Raw genomic sequence first — 25,841 nt, forward strand, 5'->3', positions numbered from 1 at the left:
CTGCCACATCCCGCCACACGCTCAACTTCTCTCTTTTCATCGATACCCGACGGACGGCGGCTGGCAGAGAGATGAGCACGGAGGAACAGACGCACAGGCATTCGTTCAGAGCAGCAAAAAAAAAAACTTTTACGCTTTGCCTTCCTTAACGCTCCGCTGCGCGCTAGAATCCATCATCACCGCCGCGCCCTTGCCCCCCCCCGCGCAGAGTTACCCGTTCTACCTTTTCCCTGACCTCTACGCGTGGATGCCCTCGAAGGCGTCCTCGGTGCCTTCCCGCGCCGCCTTGCCTGTGGCGTGTTCGTCGTTCGTGAACAACCGCTTCTGCAGCTTGCCCCTCTGGGATGATGCTCAGGTGGCCCAGGAAAACTGGGGCGGCCCGCTGGCGGTGTCCGTGCCGAGCGGCGGTGGCGACGGGGGCAAGGAGGCAAAGCAAGCCTTGAGTAAAGCCAAGACTCTCACTGGTGGCAGGAACGCGCCAACGTGCGCGGGAGAGGCGCACTTTGAGGACGAGGCAACGCGTCATAGCGTCGAGGCTTTTATCGCATTGCTTGGCCCACCGCTGCAGTCGGACGCAGAGGCCGGGCAGGTGTGCGACGGGTCCTCGCCCGACAAGGTGACCTGGCTTCGACCGGCAGAGGTGTTCTCCCCTTTCCGCCCTGTGGTGCACCGCAACGTTACACCGTTCGTTAACCCGTACGCAACGGCGGAGGCTTTGGTGCCAGTCGATGCCAAGGCCGAGGAGGATCGGTGCGAGGAGCTCTTGTCTGCTGCCGCTTGCAACGCCAGCAGCAGCACCGGACACCGCAAGAGCGCCGGTCTCGCGCGGCAGAGCGACGTGGCGACTCCTGAGCCGCAGGCGTTTCATCTGCTGTACCCCGAGACCATCAGCGTACTGGACACGTTTTCGCATGAGGAGAGAGGGCTTTGGTCGAACTGCACGCCTACAGAGTCGGTGAGGCGATATCGAGCGCTGCCCTCGCTAATGCAGCCCTACGATGGTGCGCTGATTGCTGGCTGCGCCGAGACGCCGGCGCAGGCGTGCGAGTCGCGCTACAGCACCAGTCTGCGTCACAAGCTCAAGCAAGCCGAACAGCTGGCTGCCCTAACAAAGGCGCCGCCGTTCCTGATGAGTGCGTTTAACAGCGCTCTGCTGGCGGTGGAGCAGGCGCAGCGGTACGTGCCGGAGGGGTGGTACCTGTGGGAGCTTGTATACCCGCATGCCCCCGGCACGTGCCATCCAGTGTACAACCCGTTCGGCAAGTACGCCGTAAAGCTGTTCGTCGACGGCGCCTACCGCAAGGTGCTTGTGGATGACTGCCTGCCAGTGGACGTGCTTGGTCGTCCGCTGCTCAGCACTACAAGCCGGAAGGAGCTCTGGCCATGCCTAATTGCGAAAGCCGTGTTGAAGGCGCTCGGCGCCGTCAGCGGAGTGCAGGCCTTGACTTCCTCACCGGAGCTGATTGTGGCAACGCTGTTGGGCAACTGGGTGCCGCAGTACCTTTCCCCGAGGCACAACGCCGTCTCTGCGACCGCGCTCCTTCTGTTGTACCAGCGTCAGCTGACGCAGCTGGAGAGCCTGGCGGAGCCGTTTGTGAAAGAGTCGATCGGAAGCGCAGCGGGGCATGGCGGGGCCGACAGCGCCGGCGACGTTACGAGGAAGGACAGGAAGAGCAGTGCGCGTGGTCACCACGTGTCGGTGGTCGCTTCGCCTCCGAAGCGCACCCCGGCAAACGGCGCTGATAAACCTTCGGTTAGGCGGCAGCAGAACAGCCGTTCAAGCGGAGTTTCCGGCGGTGAAAAGGAAGAGGAGGGTGCACTGAAGCCGCTGAGGGCTACGGAGTATTGCGAGCCGGTCATGGATGAGCCCCTGCCCGAGCAGCCCTTTTACGTCTGCGGCTTGCACGCACCCCCCGCTGAGGCGCTGAAGTCGGAAGCTGCACGTACCGCCCGCGGCGGGTACGGCTTCGGACCGCAGCTATATACGATCCACGCGATGCGGCCCTTTCGCAACACGGTGGCGCTGTTGCTGCACACCACTCCCCGCGCGTGCCTCTCCGAGGGAATTTTCGAGGAGGATAGGGACGCAGACGATGTGAGCGCACTGCATGACTGGAGCAGTCGCACTGCAAGGCGCGGTGCGCAGGCAGCCGGCGCAATGAAACCGCCACGTGTTCTCGACGGTGTCGCACCGGCCGATGCCAATGCTGCACAAGGGGATCCGACCCCCATCACGGACATGGTCGTCATGGACAGCGACAGAGCGGCCTCCGTGACTTCCTGCTGGCTGACGCTGGAGGAATTCATCTTACGCATGGACACGATCATTGTCTGGCGCAAGCTGACCGGGCGGTATACCAACGCCGTCTCCGTCAGCGGAGAGTCTCTCCTGCGTCACCAAGGCCATGTCTCTGCGACTGGGGACAATGGGCCCAGTGATTCCTCGTCATCGGCGGCATCGCGCAGGAAGTCACCGCCCGCGCGCCGCGGGGAGACAGCGACGACGGCCGCCGCGGCATCCGGTGCCACCACACAGCCCCCTACTCCATCGCCGCCGTCGAGTATGTGGTGGAAGCTGACAGCCGAGAAGGCGGTGGAGGCGGTTGTCATTGTGTCGTCCCCGGCGCTGACGGAGGCTGTCGGTCGTGGCGCCCTCGCTGAAAAGGTGCCACCGGCAACGGCGCTATTGTCTCAGTCGTGGTTGTCCGTGGGGTTCCCTGACAAGGTGGCTAGCTGTGGGGAGTCGCTCGAGTCCGCGGAGGCACAACTGCAGCGGCGGGTGCACTTTCACCGCGTTCAGTGGGATCGTGCGGAGCCGCTGAACCACATCGGATCCCTCACCTACGCGAATGGCGTGCTGTGCTCAACGGTGCTGTACTTCCGTCCTGGGGTGCATCTGATCCGCGTCGATCTCCACCACGTGCAAGCCGCTGATAAAATTTCCTTTCTCTCTGACGCTGAGATGGACGTGCAACTGGACCTGTCGCACGACGCGAGCCGCGACGGATTTGCGTGCGTGACAGACGCCGGCGTATACCCGGCAGTGCAGTCGTGCGACACGGAGACTGTGTGGCTGAAGCGCGTCTTCTCCCTCGCCGCCCCGACGTGTGTGACGCTGCAACTGTCGACGCTGGACTCCACCGAGGATGTGGGGGCGCACCGGCAGATTTACACCGCCGCTAGCCGGGCATCTGCAGCAGCGTCGGGTGGGAGGAGCGGCGGCAACCACAGCAACGCGGCGGCGAGCGGGCGGGGAGCACCGCAGGGTGGGGGCACCGCTGCTGGGGCTGGGAAATCTGGCTACGCGTCTCCGGCGCCAGGCGGCTCCACTGCGGCGGACGGAAAGAAGCGCGGTGAGGGACCGCTGACGGCGGATGCGACGAATGGCGCCGTGTCAACCGTCCCGGCCAGGGATACCTCGGTGTCCATCTTGCGCTTCACCTCGCTCGTGCTGGTGAACCTAGATCGCCCAGAGGACTTCTGCGTCGGGACTGCTGGACGACTGGTGAAACTTCATCTGAAGCCGAACGAGAAGGGATACCTGATCATGGCATACACCATTGTGCCGTCACTGATGGCGCAAAATGTGCAACGGCAGAACAAGGCCGCTGACGTGGCCGGCGGTGCGGGCTCGTTGCTGCCAACGGTCGCGTCGATGGACTCGCTCGCAGAGGAGGAGGGGCTCCAGCCGCCAGAGTCGTCGTCGCTGGGTAACTCATTTTCTCCCGCTGCCTCCACGGCGCCACCGCCGCTCTTTCCCGCGGGGCGGTGGAAACTGGTACTTCGCTCCAATGCGGAACTGCAAACCTTCGACACCGTCTCCCACGACTTGCATAATGTGGCGATCGTGGCTGACCTCCCTCGTGGTGGATCGCCGGTTCTGTTCCGCCGCACGTGCACGATTGCGGAGACTACCCATGTCTCCATCGTCGCGGACCTGCACGCCCCTGTTCCCATGCCGTACACCGTGCGCATCGTGCGCCTGCCGGCGCCAACGGCGTCGGCGTCGACGTCCACCACACCGAGGGCGCTGCGGGGACCTAACAACAACATCCTGCCTGCTGGCGTGTCGGAGCCGCTCGCGGCAGATGCTGGCCGCGGCGCCGGGGCCGTGCCTTCGCGCGGGAGCATGTTTGTCGTGTACGAGTCACCCCCCACGCAGCAGCGCCTCTTTGTCGCCGACGTTCTTCTCAGTGCAGCGGCCGACACGAGCTTGGCGAAGGGCGGCAAAGGGCTTGCCACGTCGAGCTCGACAGGGGGAGGCATGACGGTTTACGGTATTGAGGCCACCGTCGCCGAGGCGGACGCTGCGGCGTGGAACGAGCGCTGTCGCCGGAGCCAAGAGGACGCGTTTCTGCAATACCGCGAGGCTGCGGAAGAGCAGGCCTCCGTTTCGAACGAGCGCGACCTGGTCGAGTACCAGCAAAACCCTGTCGCCTTTGTGCAGCGTAAGAGGGAGGCCTCCGCCCAGCGCCGACAGTTTGCCACGGAGGCTGCTGAGAAGGCCATACCGCGCTCCTCGACGATAGCGCGGAAGCGTAGCGGCATGACGCAGCGACAGAGCCATCACCTGTCCGCGGGGCCGGAGAACCTTCCGAAGGACTCGCCTCGTCGGCAATCATTGTGCGCGCAGCCAGAAACGGCGCAGGAGGGCGACATTCGCCACAGCCTGGACAATGTAGACCCCGACACAATCGTACGCATGAACGTTCACCTGAGCTTCTCCACCTCGCGTGCAGAGGTGAGGGCAGACACGCCGGTGCCAGACGCGCTCGCGGAGCTACGCAAGCACATGAGGGAGACGGTGTCGTGGTTGCAGGAGTGGAATGAGCTCGGTTCCGCTGGTGGGGAGTCGGCGGCAGCCGCGTGCAGCGTTAACCCCATGGGAGCCGCCACCTCGTCGGGCAGCAAATTAGGGGCACAGCGGGGCCAGCGCGATGCGGCCGCCGCGGCGGCCGCGGCGGCCACCGCGGAGGATGCTTTGCGGACCGAGGCAGCCCGGCAGAGCCGCGTCGAATACCTGCGTAACCCGCAGCACCTCTTCGTCCCCTCCTTCGATTCAGAGTACAACACGGACGCTGCAGAAACGCCCACCCTCACCTCCTCCGCCTCCTTCGCGCATCGAGCGAGGCACGACGCCAGCGGCAACAGTAGCGGGACCGGGGCTGCTCACCCCGCAGCAACCGGCGGCGCCCAAGGCGCACGGTCCTATCGCAGGGAGCTCTCCCAGGCGAGCGTAGGGACGTCGGCGAGTCTCTCGGACGACCCTCAGTCGCCGTACCCGCCACCCGTGCTGATGCAGGACGGACCTGCTACGCAGTTTCGCTACGCGGCCCCGCTGCAGCAGCCGCAGTACTGCATCGAGCTCCTGCCACTGCGAAGCTGGGAGGAGTCTCCGAGCGTTGCCAGTCAAGGTAAGGATGGCGCTGGCGGCTCTGGTGCCGCTGGGGCTGCGGCGAGCAACCGCGGAAAGCGACTGAAAAGCTCAGGCTCAGCGTCCGCGGCCTTGTCTGCACCAGCCCGCCCGCATAGTAGCGGATCGGTGATGCCGAGCGGCAGCTCTCCGCGATCCTTTGCGGAGGTGACGCCAAGCGGCCTCTGTGCCGCAGCTGCCGCCGCCGCATGCACCCTGTCTTGCCCGCTCACAGCCGCCGAGCGCGAGACGTTCCTTCTGCTCCTGCGCCGGCCCCTGGCCGATGCGTCGGAGAGTTGGGACCTCGCTCTCGGCCAGGCACGCGTTGCGAAGAGTGAGAGCCAGGCGCAGCTCAGAAGCGGCTTCCACGCGTACTATGAGGCGATGGTGGAGCAGAAGGCGGCGAGCGGCGACACGAGTGGCATAGCTGCTCCCATTGTGTACCGCTCCCTGCTGAGTCTCAAAGAGGAAGAGCTCGGGGTGTCACTCAGGCCTACAAAGTCGCTTGTTTTTACGTAGGTCCATTATTTTGCGTCTGGAGTTCTTGCCAGCACCGACCCTCCCTCCGTTGTGCTCATCGGTAGACGCGATCAGGGGTGAACTCAGTGTTGCGCCTCTCCCCTTCTCCTTCACCCCCCCCCCCACACACACAAACCACCTCCTCCTCTCTTTCTCTTGCCCCGGGGCAGCGTGTCCGTGAGGGTCTTTCCGTGAAGGCCGCGACGTTCATCAACTTTACGGTCTTCATTCATGTACAAGAGCATCCCTTTGTTTCCTGTGATCGGCGTTGCGTGATAAACGCCTGCTTTTGCGTCCCCGCCTTTCATGCTACGTCTTCGCGGGCGCGCGCGGCGACTGAAAGGCTTTCAGTCTGTCTTGCAGCGCCTCTCCCTTGGTCTATCGATGTACTAGGGCGTTGCCTCTGCCTCCCCCCTCTGCCTCCCTCACCTCTGCTGAAATGTACGCGGAGGATTTTGAATGGGTGCGGATCTGCGCGTGTGGCGGAGTGACGAGAGGGGGAGGGTGGGATCGCGGGAGAGACCTGTTCCGCTCTCGAGCAGTGTCCCTGGCGACACCTTTCCGAAAGGGAACCGAAACCGCTTGACTGAAGCACGCATGCAGCAGGAAGTGGCGGCTCCGTGCCGGCTGTTGCTCATCCCCAGGGGGATGTGCGATCCCCACTGCCAGCGTCATCCGGCCTTTGTCGAGCCCAAACGACGTGTGCATCACCGCCCCAACGGCACGCCTTTTGCATCCTTCGTCCTCACCGAGGGAACGGCGACTGCTCGGTAAGCGAGAGAGCGAGGAAGCGGACAAGCACACACGCGCGGACGTCTGGTACTGTGCGCGCGCACCGGATGCGCACGCACACACAGAGGGCCGTCTACTTCCCCTCCTTTTGTTGAAGGTCGTGCTTTTCTTCACCAGCACCACCGTCCCTCGCACTCCCTGCACGTGTCTCCTCTACTCACCTCATACTTTCCCTTTGGGAAATATTCACTCCATCTTCTCGTTTCTCGACTACTCGCGTGTGCCAAAACCACACACACACACACACACACACACACACACAAACGCACGGAGTGAAACTCCGTCGCTCATCTGTAACACTCTCGAACACTATACGAGCGCGTACGCCTACACTCGTGTGCGTGGATCTGCATACTTTGCACCTCACAAACCATTACTTCCACATTTCTCCCTTTTTTGTTCTTCTAGTCTCTTGTTGTATCAAGAAAAGACCTGTGTGCGCGAGTGCGGACGCCACTTCCGTCACCCTTCTTCCACTCTTGACCCATTTCTCTCTCTGTCACTCTTTCTACTTCTGAGTGCATCTCGTACTTCTTTGTTCTTCTGCTCGCTTTCATATTGTCCTGTTAGCATTTCTTTTCCTTCTCTCACCTGCTTGCGCCCCCCCCCCCACTCATTCTCTCGTTCCAGGTGTCTCGTTGTGTTTTGGTGTGTGTGCGCGCACTCCTCTGGCCACGCTCTTCTCTCCTCAACCTGCCACTGTCCTTGTCCCTCTACGCTCTCCTTGTGCTTTTCTTTTTTGCTCTTTTTTTCTCTTCTTATCCCCCCCCTCCAGCGAAGCTCTCTTACGCGCGTGCATTAGCGTGTCCCTCCTCGTCGCTCTTTCTGTGCGTGTGTGTCTGCATCTTGCTTTTTCCTTCAGTGTGGAAGTGCATCCTGAGCTGTTTGTGCTGCTCACATCAACGACTCTGAACGTAGAACAGAAAGGAAGCGACAGGGGTTGTTTACTCTTGTGCGTGAACCATTTTTTTTTTGGCTCGTTTGATCTTGTTTACCCTCCCTCCTCTCTCCGCGTGTGCGTTTGTGTGTGTGTGTCTTTGTGTGCGTGGTTGTGTTTTTGTTGATTTTGTTTTTCTTGGATTTTCATATTTTGTTCTCTCGCTTCTTTCTCGACCCCCTCTTCCCCCCACCTCACCTCCCTCCCTCCTCCGTGTGGGTGCGTGTGTGTGTGCGTGCCGCTTCATGTCGGATTCGTTTGCGCTTCCTGTAATTGCCGTAAACGTAGTTGTCTCTTTCGTTCTTTATTCCTTACCGAGCGCGTGGTTGTTGCGCGTACGTGTCTTGGAGTGCATGCTTGTTGTTTAGCGTCTGTACTTCTTTGTATTGATTTCATTTTTTTTTTTGCTCTTTTATCTTCCAGCCTTGCCCGTTTCACACGCTGTTCGATTGGTGTCCCTCCTGATTTCGTTTCTCCTCCCCTCCCTTGTTTTCTTCCCCCTACCTTTGTGTGTGCTCTCTCTCTCTTTCTCTATCGTCGACTTCATTGTGCCTTTTCACCCTCTGTGACGGCTCTCGATCCCCCTCGCCGTTTCCTAATCACCACCCCTTCCCCTGTCCTCCTCGACTCGTGCACCTTACGGCTGCACTTCGCCTTCTCCCTACCACCCTCTACCAGGCAGCGCGCATCCTTCTTGGTCCTGATTGAGTCACCCCGCACAACTGGTGTGTGTGTGTGTGTGTGTGCTATTTCAAAGGTGATTCATCACAGAGCGAGGTAAGCCCTTGCGTGGCATCGGCAAGGTTCGAAAAACAAAGCGCCGGTTACGAGAGTAAAGTTGTCGACACAGCTCCAGCGGAAGGGGATATCTGAATTCTAGAAGAGCACGGAAGAAGAGCTGCGCAAGCGCTTCCCGACGTGCCGGTATTGGTGTGTCGAAGCTCTTACTGTGAGTGTAAAGCGACGAAAGAAGAAAGAATATTGGGAATACAGAGACCTGTCGCGTACGTCTTATCCCCACTCCAGTCATCGAGGCTGATTCAAACGAAGGGATACGGACAGCTTCTGGCGCTCGTGTGATTATCTCGACTTCCCTCTTTTTGTTTGTGCTTCGCAACGCCCCCTGTGCCCAGGTTTCTGCGGGTTGTGTCTGCATTGCTGTATCCCTCGCTGGCACTGGCACTTGCAACACGTGGCATATCTTTGTGTTCTTTGTTTTTGTGGTGCTCTGTTTCCGTGGTTCTTACCGTCTTTCTCCCATAAAAGCATTCGCATTCTATTTGCACCTGTCGCCGTTCTCTCCTCTCTGTGTGTGCGCGTCCACGTCTCTTTCCCCCTCCTGTCTTCCTCTGCTCTTGGTTGTTTGCTCTGGTGTCTGTCGTGTCTCTCCATCTCTCCTACACATCTCACGCCTTTTTTTTTGGTGTTGTTGTTTACATTTCGTGTGTGTGTGTGTGTGTGTGGTGGGGAGTTTTTAGAGAAAAAGAGAGAGGCGACTTTCCAGCAGCCAGCTCGAGCAGTTTCACCGACGTTTCAAGGAAAGTATCCAACGCTTCGTGCACATAGACGCTTTTTGTCTGCTTCAGCCCCGCCCCTCCCTTTACCTATCCTCTATTTGTCCTGTTGCAAGTGTTTCTCTGCCTGTCGTTCGCTAGTTGGTGTCACGTTGTAGCTTGTCTTTTGCATTGTTTGCTGTGTGTCTCGTTCTCTTCGATTTTTGTTTTCTGTTTGCTGCGCGCGCGTGTGGTTAGACACTAGCAAGAATATCTATATATATATCAAATTCATACGTGCCCATCCATCCGCACAGACATATATCTATATATATATATATATACCTCTCTCGTCCACGTTTCTTTCAGCTTGGCGCTGCTTTCTTTTTGTTTTGTTGTTTGCAAGGCTGTTCGGATTTTTTATCATTTTCATATTTCCAAGCTCGAGCTTGTGCTTTCCTCTCCTCCGCGTGTGTCAGTGTCGTTTCTTTCTCGCCCCACCCCCTTTTTCCCTTTTTCCTGTTCTTTCCATTTGTTGCGTGCAGTCTTCGCAGCAAGCCTCGTTTTTTCTCGCGTTGACACCGTTTTTTTGTGTGTCCGTGTATCGTCAGTGTTGTCTTTCTGTTCCTTCCTCATTGCTCAAAATTGTCCTTGCCGTTGTTCTCTCTCTCTCTCTCTGTGTGTGTGTGTGAATTAGTTTTGCTTGTGTACTTCCGCCTTCTCCGTCTCTCACACTCATTCCCTCAAGAAGTGTATTTCTTTTCACCTCAAAGATACACCACATTTTCTGTGTCTCTCTTTCATTGGGACTCTTCCCGTTGTTTCGTCGCTGTATTGTGTCTTCCTGCAGGTTCGCCGCTGCCCGCGCATTGGTGTGTTCCCGATTTTTTTTTGTTGCTTTCACGTCTGCGCCCAGCTACATACTTGTCTTGTCATTCTTCTTGTTCTCGTTGCTGACGGCAAGCTCTTAGCCCTCTGGCGCACAGGAGCTGTCTTTGCGCTTGCGTCGAATCAACATTGCTCGACCTCCTCTTTTTCCGCTTCTTGAAACAACGCAGGCAAGAGCACAAAGAGCTGTGCAGTGTGAGTGGAAGCACTGCCTCGCATATACAGAGCCGCCGCCCTTGCGCCTATCCATCACCCCTTTCTCCTCCCCCCTCTCTTGACAAACACACAAGCTTGAACCTGACTGGACTTCTCATTTTTTGTTTTCTTCCGTGTTTCCACTCTGCTTCCTTGTTTTTTTTTTTTTTCTGAGAGAGAGAGAGTTGCTCACAGCACAGGTAGTGGTAGTGGTGGTTTCTCTCGTAGAAACTCTGCTGCTGTGTGAATCCTGCGTGGCGCCTTTTATTTGTTGTGTTGTTCTGCTGCTCCAGGTCTGTGGTCGGCTACGGCTTTTGTGAGTCTCTGCGCCCTTCGCTTCAAGCGCGCCTGTTACACACGCACACCTTTCTCTTTCTGCCGCCTCCGCCTCCCCCTCCCTCCTCTTTCCCGTTGAGCACAGTCACCAGAATCAGCTCTTCGTCGTCAGCATTACACAAGACGCACGCGCCAGCACACCTGACGTGCGTGCTACATAAAGAAAAAGAAGGCGCGGGAGACAGCACGCACCTGAAACCCAACGACGTAAACAGCGTCCTCTTTTGAACCAAGCTTGATTATCTCCATGAGCGCCATGGACGAGCCTTCCGATGATGAGCTTCGCACCAACGCGCTCAACGACCCTGGCCTCTTTTTGGACATTGAGGACGATGATGAGGATGTGGTGCTGTCAGCCGGGCTGCCGACACCCGCAGTCCTACTCCAGCGTCAGCAGCAACAACAACAGCAGAACGCGACGTCAGCGACCGCAGGCGGGCAAGTCAACAGCGTGCCGAAGCTGGACGTCAGGGCGCTAACCAGCTTTCCAGTTGACTCCAATCAGCACCCCGGCGCGGGGTTCATGGCAGCAGCCGCGTCGAACTCGCCGATATCCTTCTCGCGCGAACTTGGTGTGGATCACACCACCGGCAACGTTTATTTGATGGGGGCAGCGCCCTCGTCAAGCCCGGCATCGTCGCCGCAAAATACATCGCAGAGCTTCTCGTCCATGAATGTGTACGCGGGCATCGCAAATCCACCCCTCTGCGCGCGCTCACTGCCGTTCCGCGACTTCTTGAACCAAAAGTCGGTGCCGCCACACATTGAGAACGAGGAATCCACTGGTATCTTCGTCGGCCAGCTGCCCAGTAGCTACGCTGAAGACGACATAGAGGCCCTCTTGAAGGCGATCGGGCATGAGCGGGGTAAGATAGTGCAAGTGCGTGACGTCAAGTGCCATAACCGCGACCGCACATGCGCGTTCATCATGATCAACGCGAGCGCCCTCGCGGCGATCTTGGAGTTCACCAAGCGCGTGCTGTGCGATATCAACTGCGTGTGGATTGTCGAGCACAACCAGGCCGCCCACCTGCCCCTGTTCATTCAGCAGATGCCTCGCGAGCAGCTGCGTGGAGTGCCGAAGGCTGCACTGGTGCTCGAGAAGCTGACTCCGCAGTCGAAGTCACGGCACTCGAACCACAAGTCCAATGTGGCCACGAGCCCAAACACGGGGTGTTCTGCGATTCAAACCAGGATGCTGAGCCCGATGCAGCACAGCGTACCCGGTGTGAGTATGCTCTCCCACCCCGTCTTCCTCCAGCAGCAGGGTGTCGGCGCTTCTCCTGCCGCCGCCGCCACCGGCCATCTTGACATGTCGGCGCTGCAGGCGACGTCTCCTTTTGGCGGGTCCAACTACGTCCGGGCGGCCAATGTGAACGGTCTGCCGCAACTCTTCGGCAGCAGCAGGTTTCAGCCTGGCGCGCCGACGGGCACATTTTTCGCCCCCGGTGGTGTCACTCCGTGTTCGAACTCTGTCTATACGATGCAGTTAAGCAACAGCGGCATCGCCAACATCGAGGTCGCGAACCAGATGCTGCTCGCCGCCTCGCGATCGTGCGGTGAGTACCCTAACTATCAGCTCAACATGTTCCCGACGTCTCCGACGAGCAAGGAGGCGAGCGCACCGCCTATAAAGCCGACCACAGTGACGTTGCAGCCAGCCCTCCAGTCTGAGCATTGCAGCTGTGGGCAGATGCTGCTGCTTTCTCAGTACCCGGAGCAGGGTGCATGCGCTAAGTGCCAGTGCGTCATCTCGCCAAACGATGTCGCCTACTGGTGTGTGTCGGGCCACATTGCCGTATGCGCAAACTGCGCGGTCAAGTCTAACAAGCCTCAAGGCGGACAGGAGGACATGACGGGGCGGCGCATGCCCGCAGACACAAAGTTGCAACGCACGGACGCGGGCCTTACGAACCGCGCCATTCATTGAACACCTTGTCAGAACTTCTCCACAACATGGCGCATCTGCACTGGTGTTGAGGTCGATGCGGCGGGCGTTTGTGTGTGTGTGTGTGTGTGTCTCGCACATGCTTGTTTTGAAGGATGCGCATGCGCACACCTGCAAGCATTCCGTGCCGCATGTGCATCGGCGTCTTCTGCCCTGCCTAATGTCCCAGCGCCACCCCCCTGGCCGTCTAGTCTAACGAGTCGCTCATACGGAGAGATTTCGCCACGTGTCTAGGTCTACTTCGAATGGTGCCCTGTTGCTCCCAGCTCTCCTCATCACCGCACGTACATGGGAGCACCTCGTGTCTCTTTGTCGTCACCTGTTCATGACTTTTGCCTCCGCGGCGTCGTGGGGGTTCACTACCGCGTATCTGCAGCTTTTCCGTAACGGATTTACACACACACACACACACACGTACGCCGACGTGGAGACCGTTCCCTTGCTTCTTTTCAGCCTTTCTATTTCCGTCTCTCTTTCCCCGCGCAGCTGCCCCGCGTATTCCCTTCCTGCCTGCCGCTGCGATTCCTTCTCTACTGCGTGTCGTTGCGACTTCTCTTTTTGTTGTTGTTGTTGTTGTTGTTGTTTTTTTTTTTTCGGTTGTTTGTATTTCACGCTTTCTCTTGAACTTCCTCGTGTCGCTACCGTAGCGGCTCTTCCCGGTCTCAGCGGGCCTGCTCGAACACCAGCACCGAAAAGATTTTGCCTTGTCGCCTTCGCTGAACGTAGGCGTCATTTCCGCGGTCCCCCGTACTACCTTGATCCATGCATGCAACGACAGTCCCGCTTTGCGAAGATGCCTTGCGCCCTGTGGAGAGACGGCGCACTACAGGCAGACATCCAGTCATGGAGGGGCCGCGATGCTTAATGATCATAGTACACTCATAGGTACAGCGCCCAGAGGCTGCGGCCCGCTTGCTCGCAGCTATCGCGCTGGGCACTAAGCGGTGGAGCTTGGCGCTGGACCTGCTGCGAGGGTAGCTGGATCAGCAGAGACACGGCAAAACAAGGCCTGGGTGCTGTTGTTGCGGGGCTGGCTGGCCCGTCGCGCGCGTCTCCCATTTCAGCGTGTCATTGGCCATTGTGCGTGGGCAGCGAAGGACAGAGGCCGACAAGCTTGCAAAGTCGGCCATGCCAGCGAGGGGGCGGCGCCGACTGCACCGACCAGGGTCCCCGTCGGCGCAGCAGCCTTCTACGTTGGCGTCGGCACCGCGGTCCGAGACCGCTGACCGGGGCCGTGCTCACCCTGCTGCGCGCGGGCACGTGCCCGCACCCTGGATTCCTGCAGTGGCGGGTGACACAGCGGCCCACGCCGACGCGCATGCGTGCGAGGGATGCGGCGTCTCCTCCATGTGGCCGCGTGAGCTGATGCGGCGCAGATGCCGGGGACAGGACGAGCGCGCCCCGAACGGCACCACCGTGTGTGCCAGAGCCCGGTGTGGGAGGGTCTCCGCACCATATTGTGGAATGCCGCGGCTGGAGGCGAGAGGGGGGGGGGCGGAGAGCGGCAGGGCATGCCGGCAATGTGTGGCGGGCCTCGGAGGGCCCTGGTCCGTGGCTTGCCCACCCCCTGCATGGTCTCCCTCGGCACGCGGCTAGGCCAGCCCCTGCCACCTGCACGACGGACGCCACCGCTTACCGCCCTCGAGCAGGACCGTGGACGTGGCCCGCGTTTGCATCAAGGCGTGCGGTGCACCCGGGTCGGTGTGGCGCCGGCGGTGCGGCAGGTAGGCGGTGAGTGGGCGGGGAAGAGGACGGGGAGCCCGCTCGGCGCATGGCCGCGCGCTGGCGGCAGCGCGGTTCGTCGCGGAGGCGCAGGGTTGCGCCGTGGTGCAGCAGAGGGGCGGGTGAGCTGTGGCTGTGGTGTGGGCTTCGTTGCTGACCTGTTGGTAGCGGTAGAGTGGGCAGGTGGGTAAGAGGAAACGAAGTTGCCTGGTTTCTCGCTTCCCTCTGTCTCTCTCCTGTTTTCTTCCCGTGTATTTGCGGTGCCTTTCGTTCTTTCTTTTTTGTTTTTTTTTTGTGGTTCATTTCTTTTTTTTTTGTAAGCGTTCACGTGGCTTCGGGCATGGCGTAGTTCTCGGTGCGGACGAGGTCTACAATGGGAGCGCTCGTTTGTGGGTTTCGCTGGCGTCTGTCGTGTTGGTGGCTTTTTCTACTATAGTATCGTTTTACGTGTGCCTTGCTGACCTGTGTGTGGAGGAGGCGTCTGTTCGGGGGATGGCGTATTCCCCCTTTTTCGTCTCGGATGGGTTTGTGTGTTTGCATGTGTGGAGAGTCGGCCAGCTGTTTTCTATCTGCTTCTTTGTTTTCTCACCTGCGTGAGCGGAGACGTGTTTGTTTTTCGCCTCGCACACGTCGCTGTAAAGTCTTGCGTTTTGCAGCTCCGCTTCTGTTCAAGGGCCTCCGGTGTGGCGGTCGCGTGTAGTCTGCAGATGGTGTGGGTCGTCCCTCCTCTGCCTCTCCCGTCGCCTCCTCGTTGTATCTCCTTGCATGTAGGGAACGGCTTCCTTTTCCCTGTGGTCACCGAGATACGGGGCGCAGTGAAAGAGAGAGGACAATGAAAGCAGTGCAGAATAGTGCGCTACACGACAAGCGAATGTAATATGCATCTGGTATCCCGTAGCTTGGAGTGAGGCGAGGTGCTTACACAGATGACAAAACAAGCGCGTAACAAAATTGACAGAGGTGGGCCGCGAGAACGGCAGATGCAGCGTGTGTCCGCAGCTTGAGGAGTCTCTCAGCCGTTCTCGTGCTTCTGCTGCTGTGCCGCTCAACACGCATCTTAGTGGCCCTTCCGTTGTCGTCTGATTCTTTTTCTGTTTTCTGTCGTACTCCCATTCACCATCCGGGGACTTGGGGAGGGCGCCCCCGAGACTTGTTGTCGTGTTGCTTCAGAGGCTTTCTCTTTGTTTTTTCCCGCTGTTGTCGTTGCTCTTCTCCTTCGCCTCGACGAGAGATGGGCGATGTGTTTTGTGAGCGAAGTTGCTTCTTGTCCTGCGCCGACCCCCTTTTTCTCGCGTTATCTTCTCCGTCCGCCAACCACAAAGGATATAGTGACCATGAAAGAACGGCAAGGTACGCTCGGAGACCTTCCAGGCCAGGCTGCCGAATACTGTAATACTCCATTTTACTTATTTCCTCTTTTCCCTGCTCGCCGTTCTTCCCCCCTCCCCCTCCCTCATTTGTTGTTTTTGTTTTGGGTTTGTGCTTTCGGTAGAAGCAATCAAACAAACATAGGAAAAAGAAACGACGAAATTAAACAACAGCAAAAACAAAGAATTTCCACAACACCCCAGCATTCCACACACACACACACACACACACACACGCGCGCGCGCGCGAAAAAAAAAGCGTGTCTCCGCGATTTGCTCCCTTCCTCTCTCTCTTTTTGTTTTCTGTTGTCTCTCTTTGCCTCTCTCCCTCTCTCCTTTGCTGCACTGCTCCACCACCCCACCTTCTTTTCCTTGCTGTGCCCGGTTCGTAGTGTGCGCTTCCGTTGTCTTTAGGGATGCCATGCTTGCTTCTTCACCCCTTCATCTTCCCATCCGTGTGCTTTCCGTACTCTCGTGATGTGCGTGAAAGCTCTTTGTTGTTGTTGTTGTTGCTCATTTCTCGCTGATGTCTTTTGTTTTTTTGCCTCGTAATTGTGAAGCTTTCTTCCAAGATTAGTTCTTCTCCTCCCTTTTCTGTTCGTTCTCTCTTTTGCATGTGTGTGTTTTCTGTGTGCCGTGCCTTGTGTGACCCCCCGCCCTTCTCCATCTGGTTCCTTGAACCGCCTTCTCTTCTTCCTCTTCCTGCTTTGCTGGTTTTCGGGGTGGCTTTCGGTGTCTGTGTGTGTTTTCTTCTCCCACCCTTGCCCACCTGGATCTTGCTCATTTGCCTCTGTTGCTCTCTAAGCACAAGCTCGCAAGCAAGTTCATACCTGCGTGTTCAGAGCTGCTCCCCTCCCCCCTCTCTTCTCCTCTCCTCTCCTCCTCGCCCCCACATACCCACACGTAAAGGTCGATACGAGAAGGCAGCAGAGGAGGGGGGGAGAGTGAGAAGAGAATGCACTGCCTTAGTTGAACCACTGAAAGGCACGCAAGTACACGAATAGGCTGTTGAGCACACCTAAACAAAACACTTGAACCCATAGGTACCCGGCACTCAGCCGCGAACTTCACACTCAGGCACACAAACCCTCTCTTTCGTCCCTCCTCTGTGCCGCTCTCACTCTTTTCCTTGTCCACGTTCTGAACTGCACCTGCTCGCATGTGTGTGTTTGTTTCTCATTTTTGAAGTTTACGCTGCCTCTTTCTCTGTCGTATTGCTTTTTGATTTCTTTCAAACGCCTTCCTTTTGTTGGAAATCAAAAAAAAAAAAAGATGTGCGCACACATCTCTCTCTCTCTCTCATCAACCCCCTTTTCCGTCTTCATCCTTGCGACCTCGTAGCTGTCCTTGTCCCTTCAAGTTGTCTTCTTCTCCTACCTATATACATATACACACGCACACACATACATCTCTACCTTTGGTGTGGTGATGTTGGGTGACTAGGCTTTCACGCCTCTTCATTGCTCATCTTGTCAGGAATCGCGCGTAGATGCACGCTGAAATAAAAGATTTGCCTGCAGAGCTGCGTATGAGTCTTTCTTCTGTCTTTTTTTTTGTATTCCGTTTTCGATCTCGTGTGTCGGTGAGCGCCCTGTAGCCTTGGGTGATGTTGTGAAAGCGCGCGCGTGTGCGTGTGTAAGTCTCAAGAACGTTTGCGCGGTGATTCCTGTGCTGCTGGGCGGTGAAGGAGACATTTTTTTTTTCGCCATCGAATTTTTCTTTGATCGCGGACTGTTGGACATCCGCACTTGATTAACTGGTCTTGCTTTCCGTTCTGATTTGAAAACATACATAGAGCTTATGTTTATGTGTATACATGCGTGTGCCTGCGCATGTGCTTCTCAGTCGTCGATTTTCATCACGGATCGTCTTTTTGTTGCTGTTGTTTGTCGTTTCGAAACTACAAACTGGCACACATCATCCCCCCTCTCTCCCTCTCTCTCTCTCCTCCTCAAACGTTTTGCAGCTTCACTTCGGGCACAGTATGGAAATTCCTGTGTACTTATCCGTCGCTTGTCATCTCTCTGTTTCTATTGCTCGTATCACTTTCGTCTCGTTTTTTCTCTTGTCGTTTCCCGGTCGTCCACAAGTATGGTGAGTGAGCGTTCATTTGTGTGTGTGTGCGCGCGCGTGCGTGTGGTACTTTGGTGCTTTCTTTTTTTTTTTCTTTCGTGCTACTCCGCGTCTTTTCATTCTCCACTACTTGGTCTCTCCTTCCGACACTCTCTTGCTTCACTGGCTTCCTGCCTTTGTTCTGTTGTTGTGTTTCCTGTGCAGCGTGTGACTGTGATGGAAAATGGCATTGGGCACAGGCACCAACGCAAAACTGACCGAAAGGAAAAAGCCGCCTTGGCTGTTTGCTCTCTACTTGCTCTGTACATGCGTCGTTCATGCGTGCTCGCGAGCATCCGGAAGTGCGCTTCTGCCACTGTAAGCATCGATACATTCGCAGCGTGAGTACGTGGTGGGGGTGATGACATTACTGCGCTTGTAACGCCTCGTTTCCCGGCCTTCAAGCGCGCTCTCCATCCGAGAATGAGCTCGGATGCGTGAGCGAGAGTTTTCCGGTGCTTGAGCACGAGAGAATTGTCAGCGGCCACTTTCCAATGTCACCCTCACCTGCATCCCTTTTCGTCTTTTTGTTTGACTCTCTCCCCCCTCCCTCCTCCCTCCTTTCAACTGTCTGGAGGGAGGAGTTTTCTCTTCTTCTCTCATCTTTCTTCTCTCCCGCTCTCCCCGGCATCAACTCCCCTTTTCTGTCTGTTTGGGTGAGTGTGTCTATGCGTGTGCGCTGTGCGCCGTTGCGGCGACGACCTTATTGTTGTTCTCTTTCTCACTTTCGCCAACTTCGTTAAGGTTGCCATTCTCGGCTGAAGCCTCCTCTCATTTTTCCGTTGCGCTTCTAAGTAAAACGGGGGAGTGTTGAGACGTGTGTGTGTTTGAGGGGAAGGGGTAGCACCAATGCCCGAAAGACGATCCGGAAACAATCGCGGATGAACAGAGAGAGAGGTCACGCAGATAGAGGCGTGCACGCACTGGAACGCAAAATCAGCATACGCCGCAAATACAGAAAGAAACACGACAGTCACTGTACACAGGCAAACACCCGTACTCAAGCGCAACTATGCACACACCCGAATGCACCATCTTTCCTGACAATATCATCACCAGCGTTGATGAGTAGCATGTTGTGCGTTTGCGTGTATATTGTCGACCTTTTCTTTCCGCCACTTTCTTCACTGCTCTTTGGCTTTTCTTTTTGTGTGTACCTCATTTTCCCTTCCTTCCATCTTTCGTTTTCTTGTGTGAATGTCCGTGTGTGTGGTCTAATGTAATCATTGTCATGGTCTCTCTCGTGGCTCTCGTCATTTTGTTTTGGTTGTTGTTAGTTCTCTTCCACTCTTGCTTACCAGTGTAGGAGGTTCACGTCTTGTGTGATTTCGTTTTCCCTTGAATGCTGCGACTTGTCCTCAGGCCTTTTTTTGTGTGTGTGCTTTCCGTTTTCCATGTGACCGCATGCGCTACCTTTCGTCTTGTCCCTCGACTCTTCCCTTCCCTAGGCCGTGTGGATCGAGAATCGCATTGTGTATCAGCTGTTTTTCCGGAGGTGTCGTTGGCGCTTCTGAGGAATTTTTCTTCCTGCAAGCACGCATCAGTGGGCTTATTCTCTCGTGTCTGTGCAGGCACTAGCAGCCCCCTCCCCCCCCCACACACACACGCACACACACACACACACACACACACACATACACATGCGAAGCTCCACGGCTCCCTTGAACATAATAATGAACGGAGACAGATAAAAGATCTCTTCATGTTTGCATTTACACATGGTCCCTCTTGGGGTCTCTCGTACTTCTCCTCTGAAGCCGACGTTTCTCTCCATTTTTTTGCCCGGAGCCCTCCGCCTTCCCCAAGACTGTTTAGTCTTGTAAGTAATGTTTGTGAGTTCATGCGATGTGGGTCGACGCTGTCTTTGTCCGTCACCGCAAAGCCTTTCTCTCTCCCCCTCTCTCTGTGTCTTCGCCGCACACAAACTCACACTTACACACACACACACACACACACACACAAACTCACAAAGACACCCACGCGTCCATCCTTTTTTTTTTACGATTATTATTTTTATTGTTACTTGGAGTGGTACTTTGTCTTTCTTCGCCGTTTCCGGGACTTGACCGACCTTTTCTTTACCACCAGCACTACGTTTTTTTGTTGTTGTTTGTTTCTGTGTTGTTGGTTGTGTGTGTGTGTGTGTGTGTGTGTCTACTTGTGACTGTGCCCCGACCATCCTCTCCTTGCCGTCTTTTGCTCCCGTTTCGAGGCGTCTTCTCCGTCGTGGCACAGCCAGCGTCCAAAAAGAGGAGAGACATCCCCCCCCCCCCCCCGAAAAAAAAACGGAAACATTTTTCAGCGCACAGACAGCAGCTGCGAGCGAGCCGCGTTGCCGCTTCTTGTTATTCCGCTGGTTGGGAAGGAAGACAAAGGAAGAGAACGGTAGGCTTTTCACCAAAAAGATGGCGACTGACATCGGTCTCCCGTTTCTCTTGGCATTCTCTCTCTTTCGCTTTCAGTTCCGATGGAAAGAACAACATGGTTGAATGCTTTGATAAGCACACGCGACCATCTACGTTGACCTCACTGGCCTTGAGGTCCCACTTAGGGAGAACAGGGGGTGGTGCAAGCAGCCGAAGGCCTCGTGCGCAGAAAAAAGGTACGTGTGTACGCATACACAGATGCAAAAAAAAAGGAATGGCAAACCGGGTTCTGCCTCGGTGCTGGGGGGTTCGTTCACCTCGTTTGTGCTCTGTTCATCATTGGTCACGTATTTTTGTGTGTTGCGCTTCTTCGCAGCTCTTCTGTGCCTTTCCTGCTACGCGGGAGTTGCCCTCACCGCCGGGGGGACCAAGGAGGAAGTGCGCCTGGCTGTGCGTAGGCGTGTGCGTAGGCGTATGCGTAGGCGTGTGTGCGTGTGTGTGTGTGTGTGTTGCCGTGTTGAAAGGGATAAAGGCTGTGGCGGACTCAAATGTCAGCATTCGCTTTCTTCCCTTAGGTGTTTTGGGTTGTGTTCTGCGCATGTGTTTTGCGCGCGCACACACACACGCATGTGTATATCTGTATCTATCTATATATAGATGGATGTTCCTCTCGTTGTTGGCTCTCAACCGGCGCACGCGCACACACGAAACCAACAGAAGGCTCCTCTTAGCTCTCTCTGCTCGTTTCCTCACCTTCATTGACGGGGCGAGGTCTTTCTCTCGCTAGTCCGTTGCTCCTTTATTTTCGTTTTTCTTTTTCAACTCTTTTTCTATGCAAGTGCCTGCGTGCCCTGAAGGGCTGTTGGTGAACACCTCATGTGTTGCTCTGACCTTGTACCTTTTTTTCGCCTTTTTATCTTCATAGCACATGGATTCTTTTATTTTTTTTTCTGTTGCATTTCTGTCGTCGTTGCGGTTGCCGATAACACTGATTGTGCGTGTCTTTTCCTGTTTTGTATTGCGTCAGTAGATTCCTTTTCGTGTGTGGGTCACAAGATGCGAACGGAGCGGAGAGAGAAAAGGAAGGTGTGGACGGGTGATGTGCGAGGCAGGTCCCTGGCAGCGGTTGCCAAAGTGCTACACCGGGCTCTGTGCACATCGTATGATGTCCTCTTTTTCCTTTCTGATCTCAGCGCCTTTCCTCCGTCCTTCCTATTCGGACCGTGCGCATCAACGATGTCAAGTCGTTGATATGTTGCTTGCTTTGAAACCTTCTCTGCCTTTGCCTTCATCTCGTCTTCCATATTGAACATTAGAACACAATTACATATAAACAACCCCCTTCCCCCTCTCCCCCACACCTACCAACGAAAAAAGAAAGAGCATACCATTTTTTTTTTTCGTTCCCTCTTGAGTGCCTGCACAGAGCAGACTTCCGTTTTTCACCCTCTCTCTCTCTCTCGTGCCACTTCCTCCTCTTGCGATGGTGTCTCATCCTCGATTTGTGCGACCCCTTTCTTTCGTCGGCGTTTGCGTTCTTCTCCGCTTGATTGTCGGTGGTCGCAGAGAGGGAGACGCACGCAACGGAAAAAAAGAACGGCACATGAAAACCGACACGCAAAGACGTGCTTTATGCGCAATAGGAGCTTGTATGGCTGCATATGTGAGCGTGTTGTAAATGGCTGCGTGCACGTTCTTGTACTAATCCCCCCCCCACTCCCCCAACACATCCACGACCACCCCGTTCATAGCGGTTTTTTCTTTCGGTTTTTCTCGCGCTTTCGACGCCGACCACCTCCATTGCCCAAAACACCTCTTTCTTCATGTGTTGCGGTGGGCACACATACGCTCGTTTACCATGCCTCAGTTGTGCTTTGTTTGCTCCGCTGCATCTCTGCATCCTTTTTCTTTTTTTTCTCGTGCGTGTGCGTGTGTGTGTGTGTGTGTCGCCGTTCACTTTCTCTCTTTTTGTTCGTCCTGTTTCTTGTTTCCCATGGAGAGTGCCTCTGCACGTTCTTTGACTTTCGCTTCATCTTCTGTCACAAAGACCTTCGCTGTTTCGCTTCTTTTGGTTGTGCGCGCCTGTGTGTGTGCGTGTGTTGGTTGCACTTTTTATTCCTCGTCTCTCTTTTTCTTTTCTGCGGTGTTGTGGGGCGTCTGTTGTTGGGTTTCTCTTCGTCCTGTAAGTGCGGACGTCTTCGCTTCTCCTCATCTTGACATTTGTCAGTTGTTCTGTGCGTGTTTGTGTGTGTGTCTCTCTGTTTCTGTGGTGGCAGTGTGAAGGGCAAGCGGGAGTGTCGGCGATAGATGGAGACGGCCGCGTGATTGGTACTAGCTTGCGTCTATTCCGTCGAGTTAGGCATTTCTGTGCGGCGGCGGCTTCGTTAGGGCTCTGCTCCCTCACTATCGCAGTTGAAGCTTGGACACCTGCTGCCACCAAGCTCTTTGATGCAGCATAAAGGCACTCCAAGGAGTTCTGGATCAGTAGCGTGCGAAACACATCACCATGCGTGCAGACTCGAAAAACTCAACAATAAGGGGAGAGTACATGAACGAAATGAGAGAAAGAGAGGCAGCCGTGCAAGAGATGTGAGTGGTGCTGCAATGCCTCTCTCCACCCAACGCACAGCTACCGCAGCTTCCGGCTGTTCCTGCTCGCCCCACCCTCTCTCTCTCTCGCACTGTTGTGCGACTGGATCGTCGACGGACTGGTGACGTCACTGCCAGAACACGGGCGGTGTTTCTAGCCCCTGTTGGGGCGTAGACTAGAAAACGCTATGGATAGCCTGCGGAGTCATTCATGCGGTAAAAACAAACGCAAGGAAGCCCACCGCACAGACGCGCCGTGCTTCGATTGATTGTGCTCTCTTCTCTCTTCAGTGGGGCCGCAAGCCCCCGGCATGATAGCGCAGGAAAAACTGTTCTGAAAAGCCGGCATCGACGCAGTTCTCCCTCGCAGCTCCTGCAGAGCATGCACACGGCGGCATCAGCAGGCAGAGAGGTGAAGACAGAGAGGAGCCCCGGGAGAGGAGAAGTGTAATGGACGGGAAACCGAAAAACTCTTTAGAGGCTCTCGGTATCAACTTGATTTTCTTTCCTCTCCATTCTCTGCTTCCCTTGGCCCGCGGCTTGCCCACCCGCTGCATGGTCTCCCTCGGCACGCGGCTAGGCCAGCCCCTGCCACCCGCACGACGGACGCCACCGCTTACCGCCCTCGAGCAGGACCGTGGACGTGGCCCGCGTTTGCATCAAGGCGTGCGGTGCACCCGGGTCGGTGTGGCGCCGGCGGTGCGGCAGGTAGGCGGTGAGTGGGCGGGGAAGAGGACGGGGAGCCCGCTCGGCGCATGGCCGCGCGCTGGCGGCAGCGCGGTTCGTCGCGGAGGCGCAGGGTTGCGCCGTGGTGCAGCAGAGGGGCGGGTGAGCTGTGGCTGTGGTGTGGGCTTCGTCGCTGACCTGTTGGTGGCGGTAGAGTGGGCACGTTGTTCTGAGAAAGCGTCTTATCTTGTTTTCCAGTTGGAATGCGAGTGGCAATATTCGTACAGGAAGTCCTTAGCAATAGGCACCGGTGAGGGGACAAGAACCAGAAGAACGCGCTTCTCTCTGTGGTCTGCGTTCACGAGATCACGAAGAGAAGTTGCGAGATCACTCCTGTCCCTCTTAGTGCTTATGTATTATTTCTGATTTCCTTCGAATCGAAGACTGTGTGAAGGCGAAGCAGGGGGCAGCTGCCGCGTTGCTTCCGCAGGCAACTGGGGAGCGAGGAATCATCGACGTAACTCGCTCGCGCTCTCTGTGATGTGCTTGTACTGCTTGTCATGCTGCGTACTCCTTTTTTGTCTCGGTGGTGCACCTGACATCGCATGTGACGTTCCGAGCTCTTGCGTGCAGAGAAAAACAAAATCTTCCACACAACTCACTCTCTCATTCTCTGGCTCTCTCTCTCTCTGTCCCTTGAAACACCCCTCTTCTTCTTCGTCTGACGCTTCTGTTCACGCCTGTCCCGCCTTTTCATCACGGTAGCTACTCCGGTCGCAACTCATTACCGTATGTGTGGCAAGTGTGCCAAGGGGGGGAATAAAGGCGCACAAGCACGCTTACACGAATACGGCGTTGAACCTAGTGTGTGAGGGATCCATGTGGTGCACGTGCGTCCTATTAGTGCATTCTTTGCTCGGTTTCTTTCTCGTTTGATCCGGTGGTGTGCACGCCTGTACGCGTTGAAAAGGTCGTTGTCACCGTCGGTGCTTTTCGGTTCTGCGGTAAGTGCGTGTCATCCCTGCTGCTGGTATCGGTCTTTTCTGTTTGTCTTTGCCTCCTCGTTCCAGCGGCCTTCTTCGCCGTCTCTGCTGCGCATCTTGTTCGTCATAAGACGCACAAAACTTGGCTGCCTCGCGCCGCTCTCGTCACTTGGCGTGCTGCCCGGCAACACTTGCGCTGGTCTTCGGAGGGAGGCCCGGACTTTCTCCTTACCCCAAATTCGCCTAGCTACCCCACAGCCGCGCGGCTGTCCTTTCCCAGCAATGGAGCTGACACTGCATCAGGCGGCAGACATCGCGATTGTGTCGCAGTACTATTCCCCCGTCGCTGCGAGCGCCATCACGTACGCGATCAGCAACTTCCTTCCGTATGCGACCAACTTTCCCAACTCGAAGGTGCGGCTGACGCTTGGCACGAACATTGCCGAGCCGCTGCACTTTGAATGCTTCTTGACGATCCGCAAGAGTCCCCAAGACTCTCAGGGCACTCCCCTGCTCGTGGTGATCTCCTTCGCGGATCATTATCCGCAGCAAATGCCGTCTGCCGTTCTCGTGCCGCCGCCTGGTGGGGAGAAGATCAAGCACCCGTACTCGGTCATGTCGATCGACGGACGCATCCAAGTGGAGTGCTTGCCGTTTTTGCGCGGGGTGGTGCGGCCGTACTCGTTGCTGGACATGCTGCTTGCCATTAGCGAGCAGTTTGAGCTAGAATATCCCCTCGTCGGAGCGAACTGCGTCCCTCCTACCGCAGCGGCGAGTGAGCTGCCCAGTGTGGAGAGTGCCGAGCTGAGCGGTATGGACCCCGCCCGCCAGTCACTGATACAGGAGGCGGCGGAGCGTGTCGTGATTGATGTGAACGAAAAAGCTGGCAAATACCTTGACATGCGCAAGCAGGCTCTCCTGTATCTGCAGAAGCTGAACGAGTCGAACCGGGAGCTGCAAAGGGCTAAAGAGATCCTCACAGAGCACCAAAACGAGCTACAGGAGTACTTGCCGAGCGTAGGGAACGTAAGCTCACTCGTGCGTCAGCTGGACGGGCACGAGGACACGGTCGAGGAGCACGGTAACTGCCTCGTCCCCGCTGATCCGCTGCAGGCGCGTGCGCTGGAACTCCTGGCAGAGATTCATGCAGCGGACGACACGCTTGCGTTGTTGGAGGAGGGGCTGAAGCGAGAGTTAATGACCTGTGACGAATACGTCAAGAACGTTTCCGATGTCGGGCGAGAGCAATTCGTATCGCGGCACTTGTACTTGAGAGTATCGGATAAGCTAGTCAAGACGCGCAGCGGCGTGGCGTTCCCCACACCCGTCTCCACACCACCTCTTGGCCAGTCTCCGCGCTCACCACCAGAGGTGCCGCAGCGCCTTGCACCGACAGACGCTCTGCGGATGGAGTTTCCCTCGGCTGATGTCGACGTCATTCGTGATGTTTTGGCGTCCGTGGAAGGTGATCTGACAATCGCCCGACAGCAGCTCAAGATGATGTTCACCCAATGA

At 56.5% G+C, this 25,841-nt stretch overlaps 3 protein-coding genes across 3 annotated transcripts; all 3 read left to right on the top strand.

Moving 5' to 3' along the window:
• Nucleotides 1–247: 247 nt before the first annotated feature.
• LMJF_32_0970 (conserved hypothetical protein) lies at nucleotides 248–5,932 on the top strand (the record flags this gene model as incomplete). Its single annotated transcript, XM_001685361.1, has 1 exon — nucleotides 248–5,932. The coding sequence occupies one exon, from the start codon at nucleotides 248–250 to the stop codon at nucleotides 5,930–5,932; it is 5,685 nt and encodes a 1,894-aa protein (XP_001685413.1).
• Nucleotides 5,933–10,820: 4,888 nt separating this feature from the next.
• LMJF_32_0980 (conserved hypothetical protein) lies at nucleotides 10,821–12,503 on the top strand (the record flags this gene model as incomplete). The annotated part of the gene is made up of 1 exon (XM_001685362.1): nucleotides 10,821–12,503. One exon carries the CDS (start codon nucleotides 10,821–10,823, stop codon nucleotides 12,501–12,503), a length of 1,683 nt encoding a protein of 560 aa, XP_001685414.1.
• Nucleotides 12,504–24,608: 12,105 nt separating this feature from the next.
• LMJF_32_0985 (conserved hypothetical protein) lies at nucleotides 24,609–25,841 on the top strand (the record flags this gene model as incomplete). The annotated part of the gene is made up of 1 exon (XM_003722329.1): nucleotides 24,609–25,841. One exon carries the CDS (start codon nucleotides 24,609–24,611, stop codon nucleotides 25,839–25,841), a length of 1,233 nt encoding a protein of 410 aa, XP_003722377.1.

The sequence above is a fragment of the Leishmania major genome, chromosome 32 (genome assembly GCF_000002725.2).
Source record: "Leishmania major strain Friedlin complete genome, chromosome 32".
Lineage (NCBI taxonomy): Eukaryota > Euglenozoa > Kinetoplastea > Trypanosomatida > Trypanosomatidae > Leishmania > Leishmania major.